This window comes from Salmo salar, chromosome 04 (genome assembly GCF_965601325.2).
Source record: "Salmo salar chromosome 04, fSalSal1, whole genome shotgun sequence".
Lineage (NCBI taxonomy): Eukaryota > Metazoa > Chordata > Actinopteri > Salmoniformes > Salmonidae > Salmo > Salmo salar.
Window position 1 is genome coordinate 27,663,001 of NC_138294.1, and position 26,887 is coordinate 27,689,887.

General features: G+C 41.6%; 1 protein-coding gene across 1 annotated transcript; it reads left to right on the plus strand.

Annotated features, from left to right (window-relative positions):
* The first annotated feature begins 438 nt into the window (after positions 1-438).
* Positions 439-26,887, plus strand: LOC106602526 (choline transporter-like protein 1). Its single transcript, XM_045716652.2, has 16 exons — positions 439-733; positions 1,136-1,225; positions 2,171-2,313; positions 3,704-3,840; positions 3,953-4,046; positions 4,152-4,321; positions 5,053-5,142; positions 5,701-5,849; positions 11,723-11,909; positions 14,066-14,234; positions 14,568-14,724; positions 24,243-24,326; positions 24,490-24,627; positions 24,830-25,066; positions 25,891-25,971; positions 26,102-26,887. The coding sequence occupies exons 1-16, from the start codon at positions 710-712 to the stop codon at positions 26,126-26,128; spliced, it is 1,977 nt and encodes a 658-aa protein (XP_045572608.2). The 5' UTR covers positions 439-709; the 3' UTR covers positions 26,129-26,887.

The following is a 26,887-nucleotide window of genomic DNA, read 5'->3' on the forward strand; positions in this document are numbered from 1 at the left end:
TTTGATATGCTCATTACAAATGGCTCTGGCTGGTCAGTGCCATTCACTGAGGTTCTGGTGGAAGTTTATGGTGCTTTTGTTATGCCCTGTAGTAGCTGAACGATTTTATTTGCCAAAATAAACAAAGGCACATTTTGTTTATTGGATAACAAAAGTCTGTGTCCACCAACACCCTAACATTTGAAAATACAAAAAAAATATGTTTTTTATTTAATAAAGCCGTTAGCAAATTCTGCAACTTGTATTCATGTCAAAAGAACATGAATTTGAATAGAAACCTTTATTTCCATAAGGTGAATGTCTGCAATAAGCTCTTTGGGGTTTTCACGGTTTTAATGTCTATGGGTTTTCAGTGGGGGTACCATTGCGTCCAACGTATAGCCTACAGTGAAAGCGTTCCCAGTGCCACAAAATTATATTATAAAAAACGTGTGATTGCAGCGACACTTCCGCCTCGGTCATAAGGAAAGTTGAACTCTTCCTGCTTTTTACCTGCAGTAAAAAGTAGGATATGCATACATATCCTTGCGAAGTGTTCCGTATTATCAATAGAGGCCATGAATGCAGCTGAGGGGAAGAGTTTGGTCAACAACTAATCTGTTTAGAAGCGCAGTGTAAAATACAGGCAAGGAAGTGAGGCGGGCACTTGAAACTTAAACGATTGTTGTGTTTTGGAAGTTCCAGTCACTCCCTAAATCGCCTAATAACAATGGGATGCTGTGGCAGTTCAGAGGTAATCGGGGTTCCGGATATTTAAGCCAAAACTAACTAGCTAGACATTTTTGGATTTGCCAAATGAGTTGCTAACATTATCTGTTTGGGATATCCATTTAGCTACGAACACGTACACGTTGTTGTCGACTGTAGATATTTCGAGGCGTTGTCTGTATTATATGTAGTTAGCCATTAGTTGCTTACGTTTTAAACAACGGGCTACTTCCGTGTGTAAAAAGACGCGTGCATGTTAATTTGGGTGAAACTAAGTTTATTTAGACAATTACAGTACAGTAGTTGCTGTGTGTGGAAAAACTGACTTGAGCAACAACAACAAAAAGCACGCCCGGTTAAACCAGTTTCGCGCATGCACCAGGTGTTCACAGATTACGAATTTGATTTTCTCATTTTTATTTGTTAGCAAAAGCAGCGCGAGTGGAAACCATTGGAGGATCGAAGCTGCACGGATATTCCATGGCTCATCATATTCACATTGTTCTGTATCGGAATGGTGAGTTTGTTGAGATTTCTTTGTAGATGACCATGGGCGCGTTCGAGCGGATTGCTTTTGTCAAGACGATAACTAACCCTGGTCATGTTATTATAAAAAGTGTCCGACTTGGGACTGCATGACTTTTACAACAACCCTGTCATCAAAGGTCATGAACTTTCGACTGGACATTTTTTCAGTTGCTCCTCACCACAGATTGTCCATTCTATTGACCAGATACTCTTGTGGCGGCTCTAATGAAAATACATGTCTTCAAAAATGTTAAGCAGTCAGGAGGAGGCAAGATCAGGTGGGACCATTCTAGCCAATGAGGGGGCAGATACGCGTGTGAAGGGGCACAAGTTACCACAGCCGCAAGGTGTATCGTACAAATTCATGAAAACAAACATTTTGTATTTTGGTCTTAATTTAAGGTTTAGGATTGGGCATAAGGTTAGCAGTGTGGTTAAGGATGAGGTTTAAAATCACATTTGCAGAAGATACATTGTAGAAATAGGCAGGGTTTATGACTTTGTGGCTGTGTTAATTAGTGACTACCAGGCACAACTCTTAATAGTTGCCGGGATGTAACGTGGCCTAATTATATAAATACACTCATAACAACCTAATTATTACAAAACGTATATTCGAGCAAATAAGTCATAACATTTTTTTGTTAATGACATTTGACACAAGTTACATGCTGGAGAAGACAGACTTTGGGCCCATTTATTCCTCTTGCTTTGCCTCTTCCTCTCTGTCCTCACCAACTGCAACTTGAATTCGGAACCAAAGCATTGTGGGAGACAACCTTCTGTTAGTTTTTTTAAGCAAGAGGCACTTCATACTGATTATTGTATTTATCAGCATAGTTCAGTGCTACCCTGATATTTTATTTGTGCTTTGTCATGATGGTGATGATAAAGGTGATGATATTGTTTTTAATGGAAGCTGCTTCCCCTGTAGGCCTGTATCGCTGGTTTCTCCATTTCCACGGGAGCTGCATCCAGGCTCATCTCTGGCTACGACAGCTACGGTAACACCTGTGGTCAGAAGAATGTTAAGATCGAGGGTGTCGAGCTCAGTGGCCGGGATCAGACCAACAACAAGTAGGTTGCGTTGGAAATGTGGAACATCTTGAGATGGATGCTTACCAGTTATTAGCCTATCATGTAATAGCAAAGTAATAACAATGTTTTGGTTGAGCTGTCCACTCCCATGACAATGTAGGCTCAGCAGGTTATGACTCCTCTCTCCTAGCCTGGTTAAACCAGACAGAACGTGGCCTTCACCATTTGTTCAGTGTGATTTAACCAGGCTAACTCTCTCCCTCTTCCTCCCCACAATCGACAACCCTTTGTTGTGGTAGTTTAACACGCGCCATTTAACATTACCGGTGCACAAACACGGATTTCATAATTTGGTAATCCAGTTTGCCACTTATACTCTCTTGCTCATCTGATGCAAGGCCTGTTAAAGCCTGGATGCTCATTTGTTTTGTTGATGGGTTAACCAGTGAGATCAGTGGGTTACAGAGGATTATAAATTGGGGGGTTCAAGCTCTGAATGCTGATTACCACGGGTATGACAAAACATGTATTTTTACTGCTCTAATTACGTTGGTAATCAGTTTATAATAGCAGTAAGGCACCTCGGGGATTTGTGGTATATGGCCAATATACCATTGCTAAGGGTTGTATCCAGGCACTCCGCGTTGTCGTGCGATAGAACAGCCCTTAGCCGTGGTATATTGGCCATATACCACACCCCCTCGTGCATTATTGCTTAATTAGCTTGCCAGCACTGGGTGTTACTGTAAGACACTTTACTCTAAATCTTCCTATACTCACTTCTTGTTACCTGTGGTCAGAAAAGACTGATGTGGGTCTGAAATGGCACCCTATTCTCTATAAAGTGCACTCTTTTTTACCAGAGCTGGGGTCAATAATAGTGCACTAGGGAATAGGGTGCCATTTCACATGCAGCCTGAATGCAGCAATGTTCTGCATTAATTCACGCCCATGTTTTTTTTTGTTGGAAGATATTCAAATAAATTATTCAAATGTGATTAAACTTTTTTTGAGCTCCTCGTCCAGTAAGTTTCCATTCTAGCAGTCTCTAGGAACAGTTTCAATGAGACAATGGGCTTTGTTTCATAAGCTGGGCTGGTTGCCCATTGACGTTTTGAGTGAGGGGCAGCAGGGGCGTTTTGGCTACAGAGATTTGACTGACTGATAAGTTGTATCCCACATCACATTTTACACAGCCTACATCACAAAGTCTACTTTGAAAATATACTTAGGAAAATTTGCAATTTATTGTATTGCAAGATGGAAGAGAAAATTCAAGAATGTTACTCAAATGTGCAGATTGACTTGGGCCCTTGGCTTCCTTCAAGGAGCATGTGCCATTGACAAATACACTCCATCTCACTCTTTTCAGGACGTTTTTCTACTTCCCTCCATCCTTATTGAAGTCCTGTTCTTTGACCTTTTCCAGGTATGTCTTCTTCCTGGACCCCTGCAACATTGACATTCTGAACAGGAAGATTAAGTCCATGGCCCTCTGTGTGTCCAGGTGTCCAGACATAGAGCTCAAGACGTACACCGACGTCAAAAAATTTGCGCTGCAAAATGGTGAGCGTTCCTCCTGCTCTAATCCGTACTGTATGCATGTATTCATTGGTCATTTCCACAGTGTGGAAATGAATTACACAATGTTTATTTCCTATTTCTCCTCTTTACTTAGGGTCGGAGCTCTGCTCGTACGACATCCCAGTCTCCAAGTATCCAAGCCACGGAGAGAGATCCAAAAAGTGCCCCAAACTCCCCGTGCCACCAAGGTACAGTCCTTTTTTTACCAGTGTCAAGTCAACAGCGAGTAAATATAATGACACTAGCGAGACTATGCTGATGATACCATTTCCCCATCCTCTCCCCTTGTGCAGTAATTCTCTCCCTGTGTTCCACCGCTGCACTCCTGTGGACATCTCCTGCTATGCTCAGTTCGCTGAGGCCTTCGTCACCTTCGTCAGTGACAACAGCATGCTGCACAGGGTCATCGCCGGGGTGATGGCCAGCAAGGAGATCATCATGGGCTTGTGCGTGCTGGCTCTAGGTACTGTACATCCTAAAGTGGCATTTTATGTTCTAGCTGTCTGTATAGCCTCGTAAAGCATTATAGTGTATATCCTAAATGACTTCTCTCTTTGTATACTGCTTGATTTAATTGTGCCAAAGAGGCCTCTGCTCTCCACCTAGAAAGTTGTGTTTCCTGAGACAGTGTCAGGAAATGATAATAGGAAATGTCTCCAGGAGAGCTGACGGCATCCAGGGCTCTACGCTGCCCTTTTAAAAAATTTTTTAAGTAGAAACATTTAGGAGCACACACAGAAATTTAGGAGAAAGATTTAGGAGCACACGTAGAAATGTAGGAGGACAATGGAGAATATTTGACGTAACAAGCTGTTTTCTTTGTAGTAATAGTGCAAGCATGACAGTCATGAATCTGTTCTCAGTGTATTCTCCATGGTACTCGGGCTGCAGTGCAGTGAAGTAGCCTAATTATTCCAACAAATATCATCTGGGTGATTTTCATTCTAGGTGCACTGGTTCTCCTAAATAAAAATTCCAGGTCACACAGCAAAATATTTAAGCGCAAATACGAGTAAGAAGGTTGCACTGTAGAGCGCTGGCATCCAAAAGAAGTACATAAAAATGTACATGAAACATCACACAATTATGCCTTATGGTTCAATAAATATAGCCGTTATACAATAATAAGGCATTTTTTTGTCATGACAATAGCATCGTTTCATCCCTTTTATTTATATCCTCCTCTGTCTGTAGTCCTCTCCATAATCCTGATGGTGGTGATTCGCTACATCTCTGTCGTGCTGGTCTGGATACTAACCGCCCTCGTGGTTCTGGGCTCTATAGGTAAGCTTCCCGTTCATTTGGCTCTCAAACGTCTCTTCCTTCATTCTGTAGTGCTTAAAAATGTATGAAGAAACATGTATTATAGCACATTTCTTTTCTAAAGCCTGAAAGGTCGCCTACCATTATGTCAGATTGTGAAATGTGAGTTCAAATAAATTTTACCTCACAAAATTAGATTGCTTGTAAAAACGCACTGCAAAAATTGAGCATGGACCAGAATGAGCGCCTCTCCTCAGAATCCATTGTCCCTGCAGTGAGGAATTACCATCTCCGGATAATGTTTTTCCAACTGCTCTCCGGATAATGTTTTTCCAACTGCTCTCCGGATAATGTTTTTCCAACTGCTCTCCGGATAATGTTTTTCCAACTGCTCTCCGGATAATGTTTTTCCAACTGCTCTCCGGATAATGTTTTTCCAACTGCTCTCCGGATAATGTTTTTCCAACTGCTCTCCGGATAATGTTTTTCCAACTGCTCTCCGGATAATCTTTGTAGGGAGCTCAATAAGAAGTAGTAGCAGTATGAAAATCAGGGAGCCAAATGGACTTTGTGTTTCAGGTGGGACCGGGGTTCTGTGGTGGCTCTACGTGGACCACAGGACGAATCTGACCGACCAGACTGGTACCTCCCCAACACCCCAACAGCAGGTGGCCACAGACAACGTCCAAGCTCTGCTGGTCTACGCCATCTTTGCCACTGTCTTCACGGTACGTGTGTGTGCTTGTTGCCATGTGTTGTGATTCCTGTTTTATATGGGTAAGGTGTGTTGTGAGAGTGCATGGAGGGTTTATATTGTACTGTGTTATCAAGTATTTGCTCTTTCAGTAACAAGAAAAGGCCTGATGTTGACAGAGACAGGCAAGCTTTAAGTCTGGAAAACTGGAAAACCTGACCAACGCTTTTACAAAAATGTGTCTTGATTCTGCAACTATAAAAGCCATAGTTTCTTCTGTAACACAGACAGAAATGACCTGACCCACATTTACATTTTAGACATTTAGCAGACACTCTTACAGATTTTTCACATAGTGGGCTCGGGGATATTGAACCAGCGACCTTTCAGTTACTGGCCCAATGCTCTTAACCTCGCAGCTACCTGCCGCCCCACCATTCCGAATCAGTGTTTTCCACAAGTACCTGGAGTAGCCAGACAAAGAGAAAATGTACCCATACAGGCCCCCCCGGGGGGTCTGGGGTGACTAGGTTTGCTATTTTATGTTGTTGTTGTAGAACAACCTATATTTTGCTGGCCTGTGGTACATTCTAATGCCTTGAAATACACAGCAAAATGATTGAATAATTTATTAAATTTAACTTCCAAATTTGGAAAATTTGTTGTAGTACTGTGTTAACGTACGTGATTTTATAATTTAAACGACAAATGTATGAATTCAGTGTATTATTAGTAGTTTTGGATATTGTCCAGGCCTAGGCTTATATGATCAGGACTATTTTCTAAATAAAATACCATTATTATTATTTTTACATTTAACCTGTTTTCTCTTGAGATTGAAGTCTTATTTACAGTTTTACTGCAAGCTATGAAATGCCACAATGTTTGTTTGTCAAATTATATATTTTATTCAAACAGAAAAATGTAAATAGCCCAATGCCCACGTTATCTTGAAAAATAAATGAAAGGTGGCTGTTAGCCTTATTGTTCATATACAGTGTAAGTTGATTTTGACTCCTCGTTAACACTTAGGCTAAATTACCTGGGACGTGCAAATTCACGGCTCTACGCTGACATGTTTTACAAGGAGCACACAATTATATTATTTGAAGAAGAGTGTTTTATGATAAAAAATTACTCTAAAGTTTATGAATAAAAGGTTTTTGGGGTGTTCCATGCTCAATAAAGTACAATCAATGTACCCTCTAATATATGACTCACATCTGAGACAAACATTTTCAGCTGCCACTTGAGATAAGATTCCCCGACATCCTTTTGCTGGTAGCAGTTGAACAACCTAGTGTGTGTGAACAAACCGATGTAAATAGCTCAAAAACACAAGGACAAAGTCACACTAGTACACTTTTGGTTAAATTCGACCAACTTCTATGCCTGTGAACTTCTAAAAATGTATATTTCAGAACAGCACTCAGTGTGCACAACAGTCAGGCACTGTTGATGTGGTCCAGGCACTGTTGCTGAGCGCGAGGTGGGATATATAGGATTCTACAGTGGCTTGTGAAAGTATTCACCCCCTTGGCATTTTTCTTATTTTGTTGCCTTACAACTTGGAATTAAATTTAATTATTTTGGGCGGTTTGTATAATTTGATTTACACAACCTGAAGATACAATTTTTTTTTTATTGTGAAACAAACAAGAATTAAGACCAAACAGAACTTGACGGTGCATAACTGTTCACCCCCCCCAAAGTCAATACTTTTGTAGAGCCACCATTTGCAGCAATTACAGCTGTTAGTCTCTTGGGGTATGTCTCTATAAGCTTGGCACATCTAGCCACTGGGATTTTTGCCATTCTTCAAGGCAAAACTGCTCCAGCTCCTTCAAGTTGGATGGGTTCCGCTGGTGTACAGCAATCTTTAAGTCATACCACAGATTCTCAATTGGATTGAGGTCTGGTCTTTGACTAGGCCATTCCAAGACATTTAAAAGTTTCCCTTAAACCACTCGAGTGTTGCTTTAACAGTATGCTTAGGGTCATTATCCTGCTGGAAGGCGAACCTCCGTCCCAGTGTCAAGTCTCTGGAAGACTGTAACAGGTTTTCCTCAAGAACTTCCCTGTATTTAGCGCCATCCTTCAGTTCTGACCAGTTTCCCAGTCCCTGCCGATGGAAAAACTTCCCCACAGCATGACGCTGCCACCACCATGCTTCACTGTGGATGGGGTTCTCGGCATGATGAGAGGTGTTGTGTTTGCGCCAGACAGCGTTTTCCTAGATGGCCAAAAAGCTAAATTGTAGTCTCATCTGACCAGAGTACCTTCTTCCATATGTTTGGGGAGTCTCCCACATGCCTTTCGGCGAACACCAAATGTGTTTGCTTATTTTTTTCTTTAAGCAATGGCCTTTTTCTGGCCACTCTTCCATAAAGCCCAGCTCTGTGGAGTGTATGGCTTGAAGTGGTCCTGTGGACAGATACTCCAATCTCTGCTGTGGAGCTTTGCAGCTCCTTCAGGGTTGTCTTTGGTCTCTTTGTTGCCTCTGATTAATGCCCTCCTTGTCTAGTCTGTGAGTTTTGGTGGGCGGCCCTCTCTTGGCAGGTTTGTTGTGGTGCCATATTCTTTCCATTTTTTTTTAAATAATGGATTTAATGGTGCTCTGTGGGATGTTCAAAGTTTCGGATACTTTTTTAGAACCCTGATCTGTACTTCTCCACAACTTTATCCCTGACCTGTTTGGAGAGCTCCTTGGTCTTCATGGTGCCCCTTGCTTAGTGGTGTTGCAGACTCTGTCTGTGTGTGTTTTTATATTATATATATATATATATATATATATATATGAGATCATGTAATAGCACACAAATCATACTTACCACAGGTACGGGGAGGCGGGACTGACAGCAGACTGTCACAACGTATCTTCCGTGTCAGACTACCTGCCATCAGTGTTTCCCTGTCACTGTTTACTTTGTGCCTGTCCCATCAATAGAAAACTAGAAGATGCATATTGTTCATTCTAGTGGGAGAGGGCTTGGCTGACTTTTATTCTGACTAGCAAATTGAAAAGTAGCCTTGTGAATTTAAGTGGAAAAAGTAGCCGGCTGAAAATGAGTCTGTAATCTGCTGTTTAGCAGACAGTCGGCACTAGTGGAAAACACTGCATTCCCGCCATTCCTACCTACTCCTATCTTCATTTGATAACTAGCACTGAGTAAATGTATTCACATCCCTATCCTATAAGTGATAACCAGCATACAGTGCATTCTGAAGGTATTCAGACCGTTTGACTTTTTCCACATTTTGTTACGTTACAGCCTTTATTCTAAAAAGTTTTTTTTTTAAATGGTCCCTCATCAATCTGCACACAATACCCCATAATGACAAAGCAAAAACAGGTTTTTAGACATTTTTTCACATAAAAAATAAATAAAATGAAATATCACATTTACACAGGTCTTAATTTGTAAATCGGGAGGTGCCGGAACAAAAAGTGAGCACAAGAGGGGGGTGACCTGGGGAGCTCTGAGGTACTATTTTGCTTTTTAATAAAGCATTGCATGCTTATCGCATTTGCGTAGTGGCATAGAGCAGTAGAGTAGAGGTACTTGCAGAAGGTGCACACATTGGGAACATTTTTCCCAAACCCTAGGCTACTAAAGATCTGCCTTTTTATAAACGCATTTCATGCAATTCTACGTCATTTTACATGACTGGAGACTTTGGTAGAATATTGTATTGAATCCATCATTAGCCTAGACCTAGGTGTGTGGAGACATTGTAGGCTACAATGTGAGGAAGAAATTATAGTCCTAAAAATGCTTTCCAGTTTCACTCACTTGCCCAATGATGCACAGCTTAGAGATGGCAGATAGGCTTTTGGCACAAGCGCATCTCTCTCTCTCTCTCTCTCTTTTGTAAAACAATATTTGGAAGTTACCCAATATTTTGGTAGCCTACAGGATAGTCTTCTCTTTTCAGCAGGAGCCATTTGCTTTCCAACCTTTTGTTTTCCCTCGATTGTATTTGAAATACTGTGAAAGGCCTGTTTTGTCTGGCATGCTGTTTTTTCACTGACAGATTTGCTGCGTTCCTGACTGTAGGCTATTCCTTGTTATTGGGCTACAATCCACAGCTAGACAATAAACAAATACGTTATTGATCCTCTGTGGCTAAATTCTAGGCATTTTCATGGTGTAGTAGGCTGTTCTGAATGATTTCCTTTATTTCTGACAGACCGCAGTAATTCTATAACTTTTGGCTTATTTATTTCAATTTATCAAGGGTGCTGAAATGATGAAGTGCAACAATGGCGAGATGAGTTGCAGGCTCGTGTCTATCAGAACAGCTAGAGGGAGAGAGATCATAAAATGTTAATTTCATTGTAGTTATGTGAGGGATACTGGCGCGCTTCTCACACAGCCACGCGTTGGTCTCAAACAGGTTACAGTGTTGCACACACCATAAACCCGGATCGGCCCAACCTGAATCAACTCTTAGAATATTAAGCCCGGGCTGAAAATTGACATTTTTAACATTTGTTTTTTGTTGTGGGGGCAGGAGAATTAACAAATATTTAACTTGAATTAACTTAGATTGCTTTTTGTTATGATCTTTACATTGCAAAAAGTGGAGAGAAAAAAATTATGCCTCGAGATGTACCGGATCCAGCCAAATAGGTTCCGGGAACAAAATAGTCCAAAACGGAGAGGTGCCAGATCTGGATCAAATTAAGCACTGCATTTACATAAGTATTCAGACCCTTTACTCAGTACCTTGTTGAAGCACTTTTGGCAGGGATTACTGCCTTGAGTCTTTTTGGGTATGAGGCTTCAAGCTTGGCACACCTGTATTTGGGGAGTTACTCCCATTCTTCTCTGCAGATCCTCTCAAGCTCTGTCAGGTTGGATGGGGAGCATCGCTGCACAGCTATTTTCAGGTCTCTCCAGAGATGTTTGGTTGGGTTCAAGTCCGGGCTCTGGCTGGGCCACTCAGGGAAAGTGTCCCGATGCCACTCCTGGGTATTCTTGACTGTGTGCTTAGGGTCGTTGTCTGCTCTGGAGCAGGTTTTCATCAAGGATCTCTCTGTACTTTGCTTCGTTCATCTTTCCTTTGATTCTCACTAGTCTCCCAGTCCCTGCCGCTGAAAAACATCCCCACAGCATGATGCTGCCACCACCATGCTTCACCATAGGGATGGTGCCAGGTTTCCACCAGATGTGACGCTTGGCATTCAGTCCAAAGAGTTCAATCTTGGTTTCATCAGACCAGAAAATCTTGTTTCTGAGAGTCTTTAGGTGCCTTTTGGCAAACTCGAAGCGGGCTGTCATGTGCCTTTTACTGAGGAGTGGCTTCCGTCTGGCCACTACCATAATGGCCTGATTGGTGGAGTGCTGCAGAGATGGTTGGGCGGCCAGCTCTAGGAAGAGTCTTGGTGGTTCCAAACTTCTTCCATTTAAGAATGATGGAAGTGACTGTGTTCTTGGGGACTTTCAATGTTGCAGAAATGTTTTGGTACCCTTCCCCAGTTCTGTGCCTCAACATAATCCTGTCTCGGAGCTCTACAGACAATTTCTTCCACATCATGGCTTGGTTTTTGCAAGTGTGGGACCTTATGTAGACAGGTGTGTGTGCCTTTCCAAATCATCTCCAATCAAGTTGTAGAAACATCTCAAGGCTGACTAATGGAAACAGGATGCAGCTGAGCTAAATTTTGAATCTCATAGCAAAGGGTCTGAATACTTCTGTAAATAAGGTATTTCTGTTTTATTTATTATAAACATTTCTAAAAACCTGTTTTTGCTTTGTCACCATGGGGGATTGAGTGTAGATGAGGATTTTTTTTAAATTTAATCCCTTTTAGAATAGGGCTGTAACGTAACAAAATGTGGAAAGAGTGAAGGGGCCTGAATACTTTCCGACTACATCACATCGTGTATATACCATTTTCAGGTGATCCTGCTGCTGCTGCTGTTCTTTATGAGGAAGCGCGTGGCACTAACCATCACCCTGTTCCACGTGGCGGGTAAGGTGTTCACTCACCTGCCTCTGCTGGCCCTGCAGCCCTTCTGGACCTTCCTCAGCCTCATGCTCTTCTGGGTGTCCTGGCTCGGTGTGCTCCTCTTCCTCGGAACCGCAGGTCAGAATAGAATACAACTTTGTCACATTGTGAAAGACAGTTTTGTTCATGTCTTTATTTTCGCCTTTCAACAAGAGATTTACATCTAAATAGACCGTTTTGGCGAGGATACAATTTTTTTTTTGTTGCAGATTTGTTCCAATTATTTTATGCCCCGTAAAGATTAAGGTAGTGGACTTGCGTCACTATTGAAAGTTTGGATACTGTACGTATGGAGTGTTTGGTTCACTTCATCCTGCTAGTGATGTGATGATTAACCATGTAGATCCTATTAAATTACTTAATGGGCTATGTCATGAACCCTCAAAGTTCCATAATGGGGTGAAAATGGCAGCCAACTTGTTCAGGGAGAAATCCAAAACCAGTTTAATTAGAATAAATGGCAGTAGAGGCACTTGATGCACTTCCTGACTTTTACTTATGCAGGAAAATAAAAGTAAGGTATGTAATTGCATCAGAAATTGTGTAATGGAATTATAGTCAACCTCCAATATTGTCATATAAATACAATTTCTAAGTGTTTTATACACATTGTCTGTACAAATAGCCTCTCAAATATATGTAAACGGACCATAAATGTATCAGATTTGGTTTTATTAGAAAGCTATGAGTGCTATTATGAGTACATTTACATGCACACTAATAATTCAATATTAAACGGATTATGGCAGTAGGCAGAGTATGGACATAAGCAGAGTAAGGTGTTTACATGACGATCTTAATTCTCCATACGCACAAAAAGCTTATTTCTCAAAAATGTTGTGCACAAATGTATTTACATCCCTGTTAGTGAGCATTTCTACTTTGCCAAGATAATCCATCCACATGACAGGTGTGGCATATCAAGAAGCTGACTAAACAGCATGATCATTACACAGGTCCACCTTGTGCTGGGGACAATAAAAGGCCACTCTAAAATGTGCAGTTTTGTCACACAACACAATGCCACAGATGTCTCAAGTTTTGATGGAGCGTGCAATTGACATGCTGACTGCAGGAATGTCCACCAGAGCTGTTGTCAGAGAATTGAATGTTCATTTCTCTACCATAACCCACCTCCGACGTCGTTTTAGAGAATTTGGCAGTACTTCCAACCGGCTTCACAATCGCAGACCACGTGGAACCACGCCAGCCTGTCCAGTAATGTGAAATCCATAGATTAGGGCCTAATGAATTTATTTAAATTGCCTGATTTCCTTAATTGAACTGTAACTCAGTAAAATCATTGAAATTGTTGCACTTATATTTTTGTTCACTGTATTAATCTGACTATCCACCATAATCATTTTATTGTGTGCATGTAACCATGCTCAATATCAGTACTTGTTGCATTTACAACTTGTCTAAGGCCCATCATCAACTGATTTGAGCCAGTGTAGGACTGTGGATTGACCACATTGTTTGAATGGAATGTTGGCATATTGTCAGTTAATTAGAAACATTTATGGAAACATTCCTCTACTAACACACATACAGTGCAGATAAATTCTTCACATGCATTGTTTTACACACTATCTTATCACAGCGCTGGCAAACCATGGTTGACCAACATAAGGTTTATGTCCATCCTAATTCTATGTGATTAACACACTCATGGGACATTTTGGAACTGAAAGCGCATGGCTGGAGTGGCATGACTCAACGCCAACTCTTATTTAGATTCTTGGGTCAGTCTGGTGCTGTGGGTGGCAGCTCGGGCACACAAAGACAAAGTCTCTGAAATCTACCCACGACATTCACGATCTCCCTCATCAACAAGACCACCACCAGAGAAACCTCAATTACAACAAAGCATCGTGTTTTTGTCGACTTTGTCTGCCTACTATTTCCCTCTGCCTGCCTTTAGCTGTTCCTGGATGTTATTCAGATTAGAGTTTGACAAACTAGATGACATTAAAAAAGAGGGCCCATCAAACTCATCTGTGCTGCAGTGTTTGTTGCAAAATGGTGCCATCTTGCTGTCTTATATTTGACTCCAATCAATTTATGAGTTAAAATATTTTCCATCAAAAATCTACCAGGAGCTTTCCAGGCACAAAATCATGATCCTTGAATGCCTTGCAGATCAGAGATCAGCCTACCCCTAAACCTGGCTGTAGGGAACCCTGTAAAGAACGAGAAGATTGACCCCTAACCTTAGCTGTGTGCCCCTACAGGCAGCCCTGTGCAGAGTGAAGAGGCAGGGCTGGTGGAGTATCGTATGTCAGGCCCACTCCAGTACATGGTGTGGTACCACGCTGTGGGCCTCATCTGGATCAGTCAGTTCATCCTGGCCTGCCAGCAGATGACCGTGGCCGGAGCTGTGGTCACCTACTACTTCACAAGGTCAGGAGAGAGTGTTGTGATGAAATGTAGTACATGTAACGGCATGCTTGTGATGTGTTCACTTGGAAATATCCCGTATCAGACCTGAGTCCAAAATATAGTTTTTTTTTCTGTCAAATACATTAGCTGCACTTAATTGAGCTTGCCTGGTGCATTTGAACCAATGAAATTGTCCCAAAAGCGCAAAGTACACCCATGTTAGCTACAGTACAGTGCCTGCTTTATTGGTCCATTTGTATGGATAATACTATTTAAACCCAAGTCTGTCCTGTATCAGTTAATTTGACTATTTCCAACTCTTCTTCTTTTCCTCTGTCCCGCGGTGGACATCAGGAATAAATCTGAACTGCCCATGACCCCCATCGTGTCATCTATGCTGTGTCTGACCCGCTACCACCTGGGCACCGTGGCCAAAGGCTCCTTCATCATCACCTTGGTGGAGATCCCTCGCCTCATCCTCACCTACATCCACAACCAGCTGAAAGGAAAAGTACGTCCTTTATCTCATTCAGCTATGTCACCTACGTCCACAATCAGTTCAAAGGCAGAGTATGTAGGGTGTTCCTGTACTGCTCTAGAATGTTGAGAAAAACGGTGCAGCTCAAAAGGGTTCAATGAAATCAATGTCAAAACGTAGTTTTCTTTGCACTATGTCATTATAAATCACATAGAATGATTCATTCTATTGTTCTCTACATTATAACCTTAATATACTTTTTATTTTATTTCATACTGAGACTAGGGTCTCTTTTACAGATTCCTGCATAAATACATCAAACATATACAACATTCCAAAACATATGAAGAAAAACATTTATCAACTACAGTCGGAGACCTCTATTACTCTGAACTAACAATGGGGGACCGGAACATCTCATTTCAGAGAGCTCTGGAAGTTGTTCCACATAAAGGGCACAAAAAACTAAAATCAGCTTTACCCATCTTTGTGGAGACCGATGGGCCTCCAGGGTTATCCAAGCCTGGGACCGGGTTCGGTCATTTGGAAATTCCCTTTTGACCCACATTCAAAAGTGTCATACAAGCATGATGATCAATACATAGGAAGTTTCTGCATGAGTGCTTTGTAGATAAACATAAGAAAATGCTGCTCTCTCCTTACATACAAAGAGACCCAACCCACTTTTTGATACAAAACACAATGGTGAGTTCTAGAATCATGACTAGTAATAAATCTGTCAGAGGAAAGGCCATAAAATTGTCAGAGACTCCAGTCACCTAAGTTATAGACTATTTTCTCTGCTCCCGCTCGGCAAGCGGTACCGGATCACCAAGTCTAGGACCAAAAGGCTCCTTAACAGCTTCTACCCCCAAGCAATAAGACTGCTGAACAATTAATCAAATGGCCACCAGACTATTTACATTGACAACCCCCCTACATTTGTTTTGTACACTGCTGCTACTCGTTGTTTATTATCTATGCATAGTCACTTCACCCCTACCTACATGTACAAATTACCTCAGCTAACCTGTATCCCCGCACATTGCCTCGGTAACGTTACCCCCTGTATACAGCCTCATTATTGTTATTTTATTGTTACTTTTTATTATTTTTAACTTTTAGTTTATTTGGTAAATATTTTCTTAACTCATCTTGAACTGCACTATTGGTTAAGGACTTATAAGTAAGCATTTCAAGGTAAGGTCTGCTGGACGCTGCTGGCAAGGTCTGTAACTTTTTTAACAATATGGACAATTCTCTATTGAATGGACATATTTGTATAAACCTTGAATGAATGAATGAATCATTTTTTGGGTTAACACCCTCTTATGTCAGTCACTTAAAGGGGATGTGACAGTGTTTTAGCAACATTACATTTTATAAATATCTGTTCATATACACCCCCAGGAAGGATATGATATCTTTTGTTTACATTTTCTGACAAGCGACCACTTAGATATGGTTATTTTCATACTTGCGTAGAATGTTTGGGAATGACGTAGAGTAAGGCATTTGTGAAAATGTTATTGTGGTAAAGCGACCGTGCGTTTGGACAATGTAATAGACACGGCATAAAACCTAATAACCAGGAAAACCTGGTTCAGTCTGCTTTGCAACAGCCACTGGGAGACAAATCCACCTTTCAGCAGGACAATAACCTAAAACGCAAGGCCAAATATACACTGGAGTTACTTACCAAGACGACATTGAATGTTCCTGAGTGGCCTAGTTACAGTTATGACTTAAATTGGCTTGAAAATCTATGGCAAGACTTAAATTGCTGTCTAGCAATGATCAAGAATAATGGCAAATGTTGTACAATCCAGGTTTTCATAACTCTTAGAGACTTACCCATAAAGACTAACAGCTGTAATCGCTGCCAAAGATAATTCTAACACATTGACAAAGCTGGTTGAACACTTATCTAATAAAAAATATATTAGTGATTTATTTTCCATTTGTGTGTTCACAGAGTACCAGTCAAAAGTTTGGACACCTACTCATTTCAGGGTTTTTCGTTATTTGTACTGTTTTCTACATTGTAGAATAATAGTGAAGACATCAAAACTATGAAATAACACATGGAATCATGTAGTAACCAAAAAGTGTTAAACAAATCTAAATATATTTGAGATTCTTCAAAGTAGCCACCCTTTGCCTTGATGACAGCTTTGCACACTCTTGGCATTCTCTCAACCAGCTTCACGAGGTAGTCACCTGGAATGCATTTCAATTAAAAGGTGTGCCTTGTTAAAAGTTAATTTGTGGAATTTCTTTCCTTAATGTGTTTGAGCCAAGCAGTTGTGTTGTGACAAGGTAGGGGTGGTATACAGAAGATAGCCCTATTTGGTAAAAGACTAAGCAAAGAGAAACGACAGTCCATTACTTTGACTGACCTTCATGTCTTAATCTCATTTATTGTATTACAGTTAATTTTTCTTCCACTTTGACATTAGAGTATTTTGTGTAGATTGTTTATCAAAAAGAATGACAAATCCATTTTAATCCCATTTTGTAACACAATGTGGAAGAAGTTAAGGCGTGTGAATACTTTCTGAAGGCGCTGTATGTCCTTTATCATTCATCCGTTTGAGTGTTTGTTGCCGGTCGTTCCAGTCGCTAGCTGCAGCGAACTGAAAAGAGGAGCGACCCAGGGATGTGTGTGCATTGGAGACCGAATGTGACTGGTAGAACGGATGTTGTATGTGGATATTGAGGGATGCAGTAGATATCTCAGATAGAGGGGATTGAGGCCTAAGAGGGTTTTATAAATAAGCATTAACCAGTGGGTCTTGCGACGGGTATGCAGAGATGACCAGTTTACAGAAGAGTATAGAGTGCAGTGATGTGTCCTATAAGGGGCATTGGTGGCAAATCTGATGGCCGAATGGTAAAGAACATCTATCTGCTCGAGAGCACCCTTACCTGCTGATCTATAAAAATGTCTCTGTAATCTAGCATGGGTAGGATGGTCCTCTGAATCAGGGTTCATTTGGCAGCTGGGGTGAAAGAGAAGCCATTATGATAGAGTAAACCAAGTCTAGATTTACTTATATATTTAACTTTAGCCTGCAGCTTTATGTGCTGAGAGTAGGACAGTGCGCCATCTAGCCATACTCCCAAGTACTTGTATGACCTGACTACCTCAAGCTCTAAATGCTCACCTGTGGGAAGAGGGGCATTCTTCTTACCAAACCACATGACCTTTGTTTTGGAGGTGTTCAGAACAAGGTTAAGGGTAGAGAAAGCTTGTTGGACACTAAGAAAGCTTTGTTATAGAGCATTTAACACAAAATCCCGGGAGGGGCCAGCTGAGTATAAGACTATCATATACATGGATGAGAGAGTTTCCTGCCTGAGCTATGTTGTTGATGTAAATTGAGAAGAGTGTGGAGCCTAGGATTGAGCCTTGGGGTACTCCCTTGGTGACAGGCAGTGGCTGAGACAGCAGATTTTCTGACTTTATACACTGCACTCTTTGAGAGAGGTAATTAGCAAAGACACCAGGCCAAAGACACCTCAGAGACACCAATACTCCTTAGCCGGCCCACAAGAATGGAAGGGTCTACCGTATCACAAGCTTTGACCAAGTCAATAAAAATAGCAGCACAATATTGCTTAGAATCAAGGGCAATGGTGACATCATGGAGGACCTTTAAGGTTGCAGTGACACATCCATAACCTGAGTGGAAACCAGATTGCATACCCGAGAGAATACTATAGACAGCAACAAAGCCAGTCAGTTGATTTATTTACAAGTTTTTCCAACACTTTTGATAAACAGGGTAAAATAGAAATGGGCCTATAACAGTTAGGATCAGCTTGATCTCCCCCTTTAAATAAAGGACTAACTGTGGCTGCCTTCCAAGCAATGGGAACCTCTCCAGAAAGGAGATCGGCTTGGTGATGATAGGGGCAGCAACCTTAAAGAAGAAAGGGTCTAAACCATCTGACCCAGACGGTTTTTTGGGGTCAAGTTTAAGGAGCTCCTTTAGCACCTCGGACTCAGTGACTGCCTGCAAGGAGAAACTTTGTAGCGGGGCAGGGGAAAAAGAGGGAGAAGCACCGGGGCTTGTCGCGTTAGAAGGGGTAAGAGATGAGGAAATGTTGGACGGGCAGGGGGGCATGGCTGAGTCAAATAGGAATCCTGACTTAATGAAGTGGTGATTTAAAGAGCTCAGCCATGTGCTTCTTGTCAGTAACAACCACATCAACATTAAGGGACATGGGCAGCTGTGAGGAGGAGGGTTTATTCTCCAGGTCTTTAACCGTTTTCAAGAACTTCTTGGGGTTAGACCCACAGAGAGAGACCTGCTCCTTAAAGTAACTAACGTTGGCCTTCCGGATAGCCTGAGTGCACTTATTTCTCATTTGCCTGAACGAGAGCCAGTCAGCCTGAATATGCGTGTGCCGAGCCTTTCGCCAAATGCAATTCTTGAGGTGGAGTAACTCCGCAAGATCACGGTTGAACTTGTTTTTAATTCTAATTTTCTTTATGGGGGCGTGTTTGTTAACAATCCCATTGAACAGATCAAAAAAGAAGGTCCAAGCGTCTTCAACAGAGCTGATTCTATACCATTTTACAGAGGCCAGTTCATGAAGGAAGGCTTGCTCATTAAAGTTTTTTTGCAAGCGTCTATGACAAATCAGGACAGGTGGTTTCACTGAGCAGCCATTACGAACACAGGCTGTAAAACAGTGATCACTAAGGTCACTACAGAAAACACCAGACTAATACCTATCAGGATTATTTGTGAGGATAACATCGAGGAGAGTAGCCTTTTCTGGGTGTTTGAAGTCCTACCTTTGTGGGATTGGTGATTTAATCTGAGAAAGATTTAGGGAGTCACATTGCTTTAAGACCTGGTCAGGTGATTTAAGCATGTCCCAGTTTTGGTCACCTAGCAGGACAAATTCAGACTTAGTGTATGGGGCCAGGAGAGAGCTTAGGGTACAGGCCGGTGCTGATGGAGGACGATAGCACCCAGCAACAGTCAACAAAGAGCTATTTGAAAGTTTAATGCTTAAAACCAGCAAATCAAATTGTTTGGGGACAGACTTGGTGGAGACAACTGAGCACTGAAGGAGCTGTGAACCCACACTTTCAATTGATACATTTTAGGTAATAAGCTTCTAGTGTTAACGTGCAGAAAACCCAGGCTTTTACGAGAGCAGGAATCAGTGAAGCAGATGTCAGAATTGAGGCTAGCAACAGTAGATGGGCCAGGGTGTACATGCACATTTCCAGATATCATCAACAGTAATACAATCAAGGCACGGCAGAGTACAGGGAGAGATCTGCAGTGCTGATTTATGACATCTGAATGTGCATCAGATGGCAACAAGATCATATTGTACAGCAATTTCATCAGGTAACATGAATACAAAGCTGGTGAGAGGTGGTTAGAATAGGGAGGCCAAAAGTCTGTGTAACCAATAGAGTCAGAGTCCCGAGTGTGGGAACAAACATAGTCTGTCCCACATTTTCACATTACACAATTTGCTGTGTTACAGCCAGAACTCAAAATTGATTCAATTGACTGTTTTCTCACCCATCTACACACATACATAATAATGACAAAGTGAAAACAACATGTTCTTTAGAAATTATTGAAAATGTATTGAAATACAGAAAGATCTAATTTACATAAGTATTCATACCCCTGAGTCAATACTTTTTAGAAACACTTTTGGCGGCGATTACAGCTTTGAGTCGTCTTGGATATGTCTGTATCAGCTTTGCACATCTGGATTTGGGGATTCTCTCCCATTCTTCCTTGCAGATTTTCTCAAGCTCTGTTAAGTGGTGGTGAACAGCAATCTTAAAGTCTTTCCACAGATTTTCAATGTGTTTTAAGCCTGAGCTTTTGCTGGGCCTCTTAACGACTTTCACATTCTTGTTCTGAAGCCATTCCAGTGTTGCTTTGGCTGTAGGCTAGGGGTCATTGTCTTGTTGGAGCTTAAATCTTCAGCCCAGTAGAAGGTAATTTGCACTGTGAAGCAGGTTCTCATCGAGGATTTGCCTGTATTTGGCTCCATTCATTGTTCCCTCTAGCCTTACCAGTCTCTGCTGCTGAAAAGCATCCCCATAGCATGATGCTGCCACCACCATGATTCACGGTGGGGATGGTGCTAGACGGGTGATGAGCTGGGCTGGTTTTCTCCAGAGATAGTGCTTTGGTCATGCCAAAGAGTTACGTTTTTGTCTCATCGAACCACAGAAACTTTTTCTTTATGCGCTCTGTCTTTCATGTGCCTGTTTGCAAACTCCAGCCGTGCTACCATGTGCCTTTTTTTTCTCAGGGGTGGCTTTCGTCTGGCCGCTCTCCCATCAAGCCCATATTGGTGAAGTGCTGTAGAGACTGTTGTCCTTCTGGCAGGTTCTCCCATCTCAGCCAAGGAACTTTGTAGTTCCTGTCAAAGTGGTCATTTGATTCTTGGTCACTTCCCCGACTGAGGTCCTGCTTGCCCGGTTGCTCAGTTTGGTTGGATGGCCTGCTCTTGGCAGAGTCTGGGTAGTAACCATATATATATATATATATATTTTTTTTTTTTCTTTTTTTTTTTCCCAATGATGGAGAAACTTTCAACACTCTAGAAAGTTTTATCCTTCCAGATATATGCCTCATCACAATTCTATCTCGGGAGATCTATGGACAGTTCCTTAGACTTCATGGTATACTGTAGTTTCTGCTCTGACATGCACTGTCAACTACCTTTTTTATATAGACAGGTGTGTTTCTTTATAAATCATGTACATTTTAATTGGTGTACTCCAATCAAGTTGTTGTGACATCTCAAGGATGATCAAAGGAAATTGGATGCACCTGAGCTCAATTTGTAGTGTCAATGCAAAGGGGCTTGAATACTTATGTAAATGAGATTCGTGTTTCATTTTGAACAAATTTGCGGGGAAAAAATCAAACGATGTTTTCACTTTGTCATTATGGGGAATTGTGTGTAGATTGGTGAAATAAATTATATATTTAATCCATTTGAATTCAGGCTGTAACAACAAAATGTGGAGTAAGTCAAAGGTATGAATACTTTCTGAAGACACACTGTATGTAGATATGAATAATCAAAGCACCAACTTTTCATATTTCTTATTGATTTTAATTCCAGTTGAGTCTTGAGTTTCAGTAAATACAAGCATGTATTATCCATGTTAGGATGTACAGAACATTTCGGAGGTCAATGTGGATATTCTAATCATGTGACATATTGATCTGACAAAATACGCTCATTTGATGATTTGTAAATGGTCTGTTGCAAAAAAGCAGTTACCTCATTTTTTTAAATCAGTCTGGGTGATTTGACATGAGAGATGATGAGGGGCTGAGTGTTTACCATCCAGTATTATTACAGCACTCAAAGAATAGAAAGAGTTTCTCTTTAAAGGTGCAGAGAGTGGAAGAGTAGATATGAGACCTGACTTCCACATAGTCCACAAACACCCCCACCTTCTGGGGCTTCTCTCTCAGGGAGAGGAGGACTGTGGAACACAGTCCAGAGTCCATTCTCAGGGCTCAGTGTGATTTTTCTTTTTTTTTCTTTTCCCCTTCCTGTCAAAGGACTCTCTGGCCGTTCCTACATCCCAGTCAGTCTTCCCCTTAACCATCCTTTTCAAGGGTCATGGCATAACAATCAAACCTTTTTTGGATTGTCTGGAAGATTCTGTAGTGTGTTTCCATGTCTTACTTGTTTCCCATCTTCAGACCGGATGAGTTTGGGATGTGATGTATCAGGGTCCAGAGTCACATCCACTGCATACTGCTGAATCCTCTTCAGTTTGACTTCAGGCAGCTTCTCCATCTATTTATTCAGTATCTCCTCCAGCTCACAGTCCCCACACACAGATCGCTGTGAACACTGAGCTCAGTGATTTCCTGCTCCAGATCTTTAATGAGCCCTTCAGGCTGCCTCTCTACTGCTTTCTGCTTCTCCTCAATCACCTCAACAAGCTCAGCCTGTTTTTCGTCAATGGAGCGCGCCAGAGTACTGAAGAACTGCACACACTCTGCTATCTTTCTCTCTCCACACTCTTCCTCTATAGGGACAGTGTCATGAGTCTTGTGGTCTCCCTCAGTGCAGAACTGACACACACATGTCTGGTCATGCTCCAGGAGTCTTTCATGCTTCTGACAGATCCTGTCTTCCAGGTTTTTCACAGGGTCGACCAGTTTGTGTCTCTTTAAGACTGGGGCTATCTGATGAGGCTCCAGGTGAATCTCACAGAAAGAAGCCAGACACACCAGGCAGGACTTCAGGGCCTTGCGCTTCGTCCCAGTGCAGACGTCACAAGGCACTTTTTTTCCGGGTTTGGAAGGGGACTCATCTTTACCTTTGTCTCTCATCCTTTTAAAATTCTCTACAACCTCTCTGTATGTTGTGTTGACATGAAGCTTAGGTCATCTGGAGAACTTCTCCTGACTCAGTGGACATTGGCACAGGTCCTTGCTATCCCAGTACTTTGTGATACAGACCATGCAGAAGTTGTGTCCACATGAAGTGGTGTTTGGCTCAGAGCACAGGAACTGCTCTTCAGACTGCTTGAGGAAGCCATATCTAGAGAGAGCGCAAAGTCAACTGTAAAGAATAGTTTAGTTTTTTTACTGCAAACACTCTCTGAAATACTACAGATCAAAATACTAATAGACTCCAGCTCCAGATTTATAATCAATCAATCAATCAATCAATCAATCAATAATGCATTAAATATGAAGGCTCCCGAGTGGTGCAGCGGTCTAAGGCACTGCATATCAGTGCTAGAGGCATCACTACAGACACCCTGATTCGATTCCAAGCTGTATCGCAACAGGCCGTGATTGGGAGTCCCATAGGGCGGCGCACAATTGGCCCAGCGTCGTCCGGGTTTGGCCGTGCAGGCCGTCATTGTAAAAAATAATTTGTTCTTAACTGACTTGCCTACTTAAATAAAGGTTACATTTAAAAAAAAGAAAAAAAAAAAAAACTTGTTATTTTTTCATTTAAATATATATATTAACAGAGCTTTTTCTGTAATGACTCTGCTCTCAGTAGTTTTAGTGCCATTGTCAACAGGGCATTAAGGAATACTAACCAAGCTTGATTCAAGTTGTTTAACCCTACAACATACAGTAGAAATGAGTAAATTGACTAAATATAGTTAAACATAAGTACTATAGATAAAGAAAACAGGAGATTACCATAAACTGTACACAGGTAACATTTCTTCACCCATCCCACCAATCTCTACTCACCTGTGTCTGTGTAAAAGAGTGTGGGCGTCTTCTCAGATTTTTTCCCACCTGTACTGTAGTATCAAAAAAAGACCGGAGAGTCAGCGTCTTTTAGGAGACTTTTCTGAAGAGTTTGAGGGCATTTGCTCGTGTGCGTTACATACAGTAGAAGGTATATCCCACCCAGTCCTGCTCTGGAACAGAATGAACTCTTCACGTGGCTGATGTGCCATTTTAAACATTCTCGCTTTCACTTATACCAACCACCAGTTTGTCAAGCCAGACAATGGGTGGAGAACTAAAGCTCAATGTATTTTCTGTTTGTAGGAAAATGCCTGTGCTCGCTGTATGTTGAAATCCTGTATCTGCTGCTTGTGGTGCCTGAAGAAGTGTCTAATGTACCTGAATCAAGTAAGTGTTCGATCAGAATCAGATTGACTGTCATCTGAGATGTTGATGAGGTCATATCATTGACGGCAATCTATTTGACAAGGGAGACTCGTTCCGAGAGGACAGCAGTCACACATTGTTATTGATGATACTTCTGTCTCTTGTTTGTCTGTTTTCACCACAGAACGCGTACACGGCGACAGCGATCAACAGCACTAGTTTCTGTACGTCGGCGCGTGACGCCTTCGTCATCCTGGTAGAGAATGCCCTCAGATTGGCCACCATCAACACCGTGGGGGACTTTGTCCTCTTCCTGGGAAAGGTAACGGCCGCACAGCGACGCCATTTTAGGATTGTTTATTGTCAGTTCATTTTTTTTGTGTATTTTACAAGCACACTAATACTATTCAATCTCTCTTTTTTTCTCTATCTTTCTCTTTTCTCCCTTTCCCTCCCTCCTTTCTCTTCATCCATATGTGTGTGTGTGTGTGTGTGTGTGTGTGTGTGTGTGTGTGTGTGTCCAGGTACTGATCGTCTCCTGCACTGCGTTCGTTGGCGTATTGTCGCTCAACTATCAGCGGGACTACACGGTGTGGGTCCTGCCCCTGCTCATCGTCTGCCTGTTCTCCTGGCTGGTGGCCCACTGCTTCCTGTCTGTCTTTGAGATCGTGGTGGACGTGCTCTTCCTCTGCTTCGCCGTGGACACCAAGCACAACGACGGCAGCCCCGGCCGAGAGTTCTACATGGACAAGGCCCTCATGGTGAGGGGAAGGGAGGCGGGTGGGTGGGGGGTGGGTGGGAGGCTATGGCTGCATCCTGATTCTCCACCTGTCATGGATTTAAAAGGAATGGATTGGTGTAATCACAGATAATCCATTATATTGATTAAATACTCAAGTGGCCGTTCTAACAATGAAAATAAATGTGTTAAAAGCAGTCGGGACCATTCTAGCCAATGAGATAGCAGATACGCGAGTGAACAGCAGGCACAACTCCGATATAAAGTGTTTTTTCTTGAAGTTGCCAGGATGTCACGTGTCCTACTTAAATCAGTACAATCGTAACAACCTAAGCGTTACGAAACTTCCATTTGATCAAATAATCCTCGCGTAGTAAATAAGTCGTTCATTTTTTTTTAATTCTACACTCATTGACCTCGTAAAACTCTTGGCTTGATGAGCGACAAAAAAACTAAAAACACCATCTGCTGGAGAAGACAAATGTTGGGCCCAGTTATCCATCTCACGTCACCTTTTCCTCTCTGCTGTAATCGATGGCTAGAGGGAGTTTCCACCATTTGTTAAATTCATACTGTGCCGCCTTTGGTAGAAGGTGGAGAATCGGGACATAGTATATGTCTCTGTTCCATTATCCACACTAACATTCCAATGTATCAGGCCATACATTCTAACTGGTATGCTAATGTGGCTAATGGAACATAGCCTTTGTTTTTACCCAGTGCTACTTTTACTACTTTTCTATATGGTGAATAGTGATTGTGCACGTATTACACCAAACTCGCCTTGTTATCTTGACACCCAACACAGTCACTCTCTCTTCTTTCTCCCTCTACCTCCCTCTTTAGGAGTTTGTAGAGGACAGTAAGAACATGGCGGGAAGGGATCAGCCCGAGGCAGATGGAGACGGTCGTGAGATGAAGCCTATGGTGAGTTAACTAAACTTTTCCAACAGAGAATACATTCATTTACCTCCATAATCTAGAGTCATGTACCCAAAATGCTGATGCTGATGAAGACAATAGTAAAGTTTAACACTCCATTTGTTTATTGTTGTAGACTCATGGAGGAGGGACTTTTGCTTGACCAAACCAGAAGACGGAAACCAAAAGGCGTTCCTAACGTTTCCATGATATCACTCCAGTCCCACGACTACAATATTTCTGATAACCTGTTTGTTAATTTATGGCACATTTTACATGAAAGCTTCGCGTTTTTTTTTAAGCGCAATATCTTTTTGTAACACATCCATCAAGAAAATTGTTAATGTAGTTTTGTGCTATTGTACAGGCTGTAGAGTTGGTGTTTTGTAGTTTAGCTTCTTGTGTGTGGAAGTGTTGTGAGAGATTGAAATGCATCATGTCATCAGTTATTTTGTTTTAAACTACTAATATTGTACACCACAAGTGTTTTGTATATCAATGTCTTTTTAGGTTGTGGTAATGAGGATCGTGGTCTCTACTAACGCTGCATTGGTACATCTAATACAATTGTGACGACTAACTTGCATAACAGATGATCAACAGGCACTTTTCTCTATGGGAAAACTCCACCCCTCAATGTATTTTGACCCTGTTGAAAGATTTCCTTTATGAAATAGCAGAAATAAAAATGTTAGCATTTTGGAGAAATGAAAAGCCAGCTTCCAATGTTTACCATAACTGAAAATCCCTATGTTGTGGTAATATTGAGTCATTACTCCTGATTGAGTTTGTAATACTGTATCCATAGAAAAAGTGATTCCCTATAACTGCATCTCTATTCATGAATGGGAACAGAGTTTTAACCCAGAATGTTTTGGATAACATTTTTATGCAGAGAAATAAAACAACAAAAATAAAAAAA

Coding starts and splice junctions, on each gene's coding strand:
- LOC106602526 (XM_045716652.2), top strand. CDS start 710: ATGGGATGCTGTGGCAGTTCAGAG. Junction 734..1,135: donor GATGCTGTGGCAGTTCAGAG/GTAATCGGGGTT, acceptor TTTATTTGTTAG/CAAAAGCAGCGCGAGTGGAA. Junction 24,327..24,489: donor GTCTAATGTACCTGAATCAA/GTAAGTGTTCGA, acceptor TTTTCACCACAG/AACGCGTACACGGCGACAGC.